Source organism: Chlorocebus sabaeus, chromosome 23 (genome assembly GCF_047675955.1).
Source record: "Chlorocebus sabaeus isolate Y175 chromosome 23, mChlSab1.0.hap1, whole genome shotgun sequence".
NCBI classification, from domain to species: domain Eukaryota; kingdom Metazoa; phylum Chordata; class Mammalia; order Primates; family Cercopithecidae; genus Chlorocebus; species Chlorocebus sabaeus.
In genome coordinates this window covers 39,407,755-39,415,179 of record NC_132926.1, presented here as the reverse complement: position 1 = coordinate 39,415,179, position 7,425 = coordinate 39,407,755, and the positions used below count along the sequence as shown (strand labels likewise).

The following is a 7,425-nucleotide window of genomic DNA, read 5'->3' as shown; positions in this document are numbered from 1 at the left end:
GGGGGCTGCATTTTTAGTGTAAAATCGGTTGCCCAGCAGTGCAGGGCATGTGGTGGTGAACTGCAGCCCTAGTTCCCAGGTTTTTCATGCTTGGCACATCGAGGCTCCTCGGCCCCCAGGACCAGCAGACTCCCCATGCGCGGCTCGGATTCGGGCCGGAGCAGGCGGGCAAGGGTGCATGAGCGGGTGCACAGCAACGCTCACCCCTAGGTTTCGGGGTCTGCAACGCCGGGAGGGCGATAGAAGGCGGAGTTTGCGCTGCGGACCTAGGCGTTGGCGAGGGCCACGCCCCCAGCCGCAGACCCTGCCTCCAGGCCCCTTTGATTGGATCAAGACCGCGGAAGGGCCGGGCGTCCCCGGGCGGCCCGAGGGTCGGGCAGGGGAGGGTGCGCTGATTGGCCCGGCGGGGATTAAGTCATCGCTAGCAGGTTCGAGCGGCCCAGACGCCGGCGGGGCGGCCGAGGCTGCTGTGAGAGGGCGCTCGAGGCTGCCGAGAGCTAGCTAGCGAAGGAGGCGGGGAGGCAGCGTCTGCACTCGCTGGCCCGCTCGCTCGCTTCCCGGCGCCGCTGCGGGTTGGCGCTGCGTTTCCTGCTCGCTAACCACTCCGTTGCCCAGCAGCCCCTCGGCCGGGTCCGGGCTCGGTTCGGGAGTCTTGCGTGCCGGCGGTCACCGCGCCGGGAGCGAGCTAGCGCCACACCTGTGGAGCCGGCGGCCGTCGGAGGAGTCGGTCGGGGTCCTGCCGCGTGCGTGCTCTCGGGAGCGGGCGGCCCGGGTCCCGGGGGAGGCGCGCCCCCGCGGCTGGGCGCCGCGGGCACTATGGGGCTCCCAGCTCTCGAGTTCAGCGACTGCTGCCTCGATAGCCCGCACTTCCGAGAGACGCTCAAGTCGCACGAAGCAGAGCTGGACAAGACCAACAAATTCATCAAGGAGCTCATCAAGGACGGGAAGTCACTCATAACCGCGCTCAAGAGTGAGTGTCCCGAGCCCCGCGGGGACGCGGCCCCAGGGCGGGAGGGACTGGGAGGTGGCGCTCAGCCCGGGTTACCCGTGCATCTGCCGGGTTTCTGCTCCCGGTACACTGGGGGACCGGTGTCGACGCCTCCGAGGCAGGAAGGATATGTAAAACGGGCGAACCGGCAACCATCAGATGAGGAGAGAGACCCGTCGCTCCGCCTTTTGCGTTCGGGGATGGTCGGGAGGTGACCGAGCGCGGGTGGTGCACTGGGGCACCGCGGGTGGGCGTGCGCGGCATGCAGGTGTCCCCAGGAGTGGGGCCAGAGTGCCCAGCGCGCCGCAGCCTGCGGGCAGATCCCATCGTGTTCACAGCTCCAGCTCCCTTAGGGGCAGAGTTGCTCAGCCTTGGGTGCCCAACCGTGAGAATGGAGCGTGCCCTGCCGAGGGGGCGCTGCCTCCCCTTGGGAAAAGGCGGGTTGTGACTGCTTCGCTCCCTGTACGCAGCTCCAGCCCCGTCAGGCCGCCAGGTTCCCTGGGTGGAATGCTTGGTTTTAGCTTGCGAGTCCTTGGAGTATTGGCAGCCAGTGATCTCTAAATCTAGAATCAGTACGTGCGCAGGTTCTGATTCTTGTGTTTAGCAGAAGGTGATAGGGGTGGGAGTAGAGAATCAGAGTGTTCCTTTACTCTAAACTGTGGGCGAGGGTTTAAAAATAGAATGTACATATCCCAACTCTCTCCCTCTCCTGCTCCCAAGCTCTCCTTTTTACCTCTTCCATTATCCTTGAAAACGTAAAGGTCTGAGAAGGAATGTCCGTAGTCCTCAGAAAGAAGTTTAAACGTATTTCAAACATTCTTGGACCTTTTGTAAAATTATTTTTGCGTTTTTTCCTTTTGGTACAAGGGGAGAGATGCAATTTTGCATTCTGCTTCACTTTTGCAGAGCCAGAGAGTTTCTTTTTCGAGCCAAATAAGCGTGCTCTAGGGATGAGTGCTTTGGATTGTGAGAACGTTTTTGGTGCCTTTTCAGTCTCCCCATTTAAAAATAGCTCAGTTCATCTTTTAGTTTTAAGAATCAGGAACCACATGAAGGCAGATAGTGGAATTGTCTCTGACTCTCTTACTTTATCTGTTTCTGTGATGGATTTGTTAGTAGGTGATACCTTTCAACTAAGAAAGGTTGCCTTAGCAGAGTAGAGTCCTAGCTATGAGAATTGTTCCCAAGCCTCTTTAAATGGCACTTACAAAAGTCAGGTGCCTGAGATGTCATTTTGTCAGCTTGTTGCTTCTAAAAATGAAGAGAGAGACAATGGAATGCCAGGGCAGCTCAGAGTGCCTATCTTTTGGGATGAAATGAACACAGGACTGTGATGTGATGAGGCTTCTTAGAGGCGGATTCTCAGGCTGTGCCTTACCTGAAACATATGAACAGACTCTTCCTTTGTCAATGATCAAGGCCATTCTTGGTTTAGGGGACGTGGGTCCCTGGTTTGGAGTAAGTGGGGGGCCCACTCACAGGTTGGGCCCAGGAATTTTGATTGAACCTCAGGCTGGCTTTAGTGGGTTCTCTGCTTCACTCAGCAAACTTTTGGTGTGCTTGTGGTGTACTGGGTACTGCACTGGGCACTGCACTGGGCACTAAGGGTGTAGCAGTGAATATTTTGCTACCCTTGTGCTTACAGAGGTGTACTTCATTCCAGGCACTCTTCACCTATAATTATCTCATGTGCTTAGATTCATTTTGCAAATGAGAAAACAGAGACTGGGGAAAACACTTCCTCTGAGTCACACAGCTCTAGCAGCAGGACTACAGCTTTTGAATCCACCTGGTTTGAGCCAGAGATGGAGTCCCTGCCAATGCAGAGCTCTTACTTCTGCCCCATCTCACTTGCCTGGAATGGAACCTCTTGCACCAAGCCCTAGGATTTGGACTTGTGTTTTCTATTTTGGCATTGAATCTGAGGGGGGTGCCTTTGGGTGACTGGCAGTTTTCCTATTACTATTTTTTTGGGGGCAAGAATTCTTTGGTAGGAAGCAACATTGCAGTGATGGAGTTGAAGGGTTATTTAAGCTGTCTAATGGAATGGATCAGCCCTGTAATCTGGGGGAAAGACTGATAGGGAACTAGGTGTTCTGTTCTCTCTACATCCAGCTCTACTAATGTATTCTACCACTACTAACTACTACTTGATCAGGTCAGGTGACCTCTTGAAATAGAGGGTGGAGTCAACCATTGTGTCCTGGATTTCAGACATTCTGGTACCATGAGATGCTTGCTACATTGTGTACTACTATATTAATGTTTGTGTATTATTTTTCTTCAGTCATGTTTATTATGTTTATAAACAGAAGTGTTTTTCCAGTACAACTTAAACATAAATACATAATTATATAAACACTGGGTTTAGATAATCTGTGTTCTCTTATAGCTCTAAACTTTTGTGGCTTTATTTTATAGCCATATTTATTTTATTTTACAGTTATTTTATAACTAGTATTTGCAGCTCTTTGAATTTAGCTTGCTTTTGAGTGTTAATCACAGGCAGTAAAACTGTACTCTAGGGATTGCCAAAGTTCAGGTAGATCATTGTTACTATTACTTCCACTTTATGAATGAGATGCTGGCAATGGGGATGCAAATTCTTTATAGATCTAGATCCCGTAAAGGAGAAACACGCAGCAGGTGCTTGATTAAGTGAAAATATTGCGAGTTGTTTTTTAAACTCCGAGCCCTGGGTAGCAAAGGTCAGCTAAGATGTTGTATTATCCTCTGAAGTTTTGTAGTTCTTTCTCCATCACAGGCTTCAAAGAACCCATGTGGGCTAGAGGGACAGATAAGGGTGACTGAATATGTCTTGGCTTTGTAAAGCAGCAAAGTTTCTTTTGGGGGTAGCCCTGAATGATTATCAGTGATTGTCTTTTCACTGAGTAATACAGCATTGAACAGAGAGGCCAAAAACCTGTTCTTGGTGTGATTCAGTAAGGTAAGTAAGTGGTTCATCCTCTTTGCCTTTTAAAGCAAGAGTAAAAAGGTCAGCATTGAGTTACATGGTTGAAAGCCTGTCACCCTTTTGTACTTGTTAGAATTAAGGATAGGCATTTTGCAATACATAAGCGCTTCTTGAATGGCATAAACTCTCAAAGGATGTTTGATGCCAACCTGCTTTGTTTAGGGGTAATTATGTTACTCAGAAAATCCCAATGGAACAACTGGATGTGGAGTTGGGTAGCAAAATATTTTCCCCAGATCTTTTGCTTTGTTTCAGTACCTTGTGAATAAAGAAAATCAAAGGCATTTCCTAATTATTTGTAAATGGTAGTAATTGACAGTTTGAATATTACTCATACAAGCATAAATGGCAGTAAATTAAATTCAAACAAAGTTTTGTAGTTTTTATATAACATTGGCTGAAAAAAATCCCTTCATTTTACTCCATTCTGTGTTCTTAGTTGGACTGAATAAATTTGCATCCAGTCTGTAGTTCTCAACTCATTGACTTTGGCTTAAACCCTCCTCCCCTGCACTTAAAATCATTAGTGGATTTTGTTTTGTTTTGTTTTGTTTTGTTAGAGCAGTTTTAAATGCACAGAAAAATTGAGTGGAAAGTGTAGAAAGTTCCCACAGAGCGCCTCATACCTTTTCCTTCCAGTTACCCCTATTTCTAACATCCTGCATTAGCATGGTACAGTTGTTACAGTTGATGAACCAATATCAATATAACATTATTAACTAAAGCCCATAATTTACATTAGGACTCACTCTTCGTGTTGTACATTCTGTGGATTTTGACAAATGTATAATGACATATAACCGCTATCATAGTATCATACAGAATAGTTTCACCACCCTAAAAATCCTATGTGCTCCACCTGTTCATCCCTCCCTCCCCACTAACCCCTGGCAACCACGAATCTTTTTACTGTCTCTCTAGTTTTACCTTTTCCAGAATGTTATACAGTTGGAATTAAACAGTATGTGGCCTTTGCAGATTGGCTTTTTTTTTCACTTAGCAGTGTGTACTCAAGGTTATTCATGTCTTCTTATGTCTGGGTAGCTCATTTCTTTTTATTGCTGAATAATATTCTGTTGTCTAGATGTGCCATAGTTTATCCTTTCATCTATTGAAGGACATTTTGGTCATTTCCAAGTTTTATCAATTGTGAATAAAGCTGATATAAATATTTGCATGCAGTTTATATGTGGAAATAAGTTTTTAGCTCATTTGGGTAAATACCAAGGAGTATAATTGCTAGATTATATAGTAATATTAGTAGTATGTTTAGTTTTTTTAAGAAGCTGTCAAACTGGCTTCCACTGATTGTATTGTTTTGCATTCTCACCAGCGATGAATGAGAGTTCCTGTTGTTCTACATTCTGCTCAGCACTTGGTTTTGTCTGTGTTTTGGATTTTGACCATTCTACTAGATGTGCAGTGGTATCTCATTTAAAACAATTTAGCTATTTCCTTATGACATATGATGTTTGGCATCTTTCCATGTTGCTTACTTGCCATCTGCATATCTTCTTTGGTGAGATGTCTTCAGATCTTTTGCCCATTTTTATTTGGGTTATTTCTTATTGTTGAGGGTTGTTTGTCGTGAAATATGCATAGCACAACATTTACCACTTTAGTCATTTTTAAGTATATAATTCAGTGTTTTTCAGCATGTTCACCATGTTGTATAATTACTGTCTCTTTCGAGAACATTTTCATAATCACAAACTGGAACTCTGTTCCTATTAAACAGTAACTCCCCCCTTTCTCCTCCCCCAACCCTGGTAAGCTCTAGTCTCCTGTCTCTATGAATTTGCATATTCTATGTACTTCTTGTAAGTGGAATTATACAATATTTGTCATAAATATCTGGCTTATTTCACTTAGCAAAATATTTCCAAGGTTCATCCATGTTAATAGCATGTGTTAGGATTTCATTTCTTTTCATGGCTGAATATCTTGTTGAGTTTTAATTATCAACAGCTATCATTAACAAAGACTATTCTTTCTCTTTTAAAGTCATAAAAATGTATTTTTTTCTTTCCATTTCGTTTCCCTTCAGCGTGATCACTAACACTTGGAATTGACACACCAATTTATCATGGTTGCCTCTCACAAGAACACTGTATTTATATTTATTCCTTTCAAAGCAGTAACTTGCTTCAGGTCAGCATGTTTTGGGGGAGGTTTTTCATAAAAGCTTTACTGAATTGTAATTTACATTCCATAAAATTCACCTTTTAAAATTTTATTTTTTATTGTTTTTATTATTTGTAGAGATGGGGGTTTCACTTTGTTGTTGAACTCCTGGCCTCTGGCAATCCTCCCCTCTTGGCCTCCCAAAGTGCTGGAATTACAGGCATGAACCACGGCTCCTAACCACTCACTTTTCTTAAGTGTATAATTCAGTGGTTTGTAGTTACAGAGTTATGCAACCATCATCCTAGTCCTGTTTTAAAACATTTTTAGCACCCCAAAAAGCTTTCTCATGCTCATTTGCAGGCACTGCATTTTTGCCTGAAGCCTCATACAAGCACTGATCTACTATTTTCTGTCTCTAAAGATTTATCTTCTCTGAAAAATTAAGCTAAATGGAATCATATAATATGTAGTCTTATGCATCTGGCTTCTTTCACTTAGCATGCTGTGTTTGAGGCTCATCGTGTTGTAGCATGTATCAGTAGTTTGTTCCTTTTTATTGCTAGAAAATATTCCATTTTGTAAACCATAAGTTGTTTATCCATTCACCAGCTGATGATTTGGGTAGTTTCCACTTTTTTGCTCTTATGAATAATGCTGCTATGAATGTTTGCATATGTGTCTTTATGTGTATATAAAGTTTTCACTTCTAATTTATGTGTATATGTGTATATAAAGTTTTCACTTCTAATTTCATTTTTTACCTAGGAGTAGAGTTTTGCTGGGTTGTATTGTAAATTTATGTTTAAGTTTAATTTAAACTTATGTTTATTTAAAAAACATACTATACTGTTTTCCATAACAGAAGCACCGTTTCACATTCCCACCAACAATGAATGAGGATTCTGACTTCTCCACATCCTCGCTAATACTGGTTGTTGTCTTTCTTTTTGATTGTAGCCACTCTAGTGGGTGTGAAGTGATACCTCATTGTGTTTTTAATTTGCATTATCCTGATGACCAATGAGGATGAGCACCTTTTCATGAGTTTGTTGATCATTGGTGTATCATCTTTGCTGAAATGTCTATTCAGATGTTTTTTTTCCTTTACTTTGTCCCATGAAACTTTTGATGATTAAGTGAACAGCACTTAGTATATTTTCTCCATTTGCCCTCTTTTGGGGACTATTTGTTTCCATGTGCTTCCGGCTTAGATGTATTTAACTGATCAGTTTCAGGATCTCAGGAGTTAGGAAAGTGGTTCTTATGAGGCTGTGGTTCAGGTTTCTGCTCTTGTTAGGCCAGTGGGCATCACTCTGGGCAGATGCCACAGGCTGAA

General features: G+C 43.9%; 1 protein-coding gene across 7 annotated transcripts in view; it reads left to right on the top strand.

The window, feature by feature from the left end:
* The first annotated feature begins 426 nt into the window (after positions 1 to 426).
* The window catches only part of ARHGAP26 (Rho GTPase activating protein 26), a 460,619-nt gene continuing 453,620 nt past the window's right edge, over positions 427 to 7,425 (top strand). For 6 of the 7 annotated variants that reach the window (XR_012090832.1, XM_038006566.2, XM_008014813.3 and 3 more), the window contains exon 1: positions 427 to 970. Coding sequence is in view for 6 of the 7 variants with exons in the window: in XM_038006566.2 (XP_037862494.1) it covers positions 817 to 970 (154 nt within the window). In the remaining variant the exon portion in view is untranslated. The remainder of the gene's footprint in view (positions 971 to 7,425) is intronic. The other variant, XM_008014812.3, reaches the window with a different exon arrangement.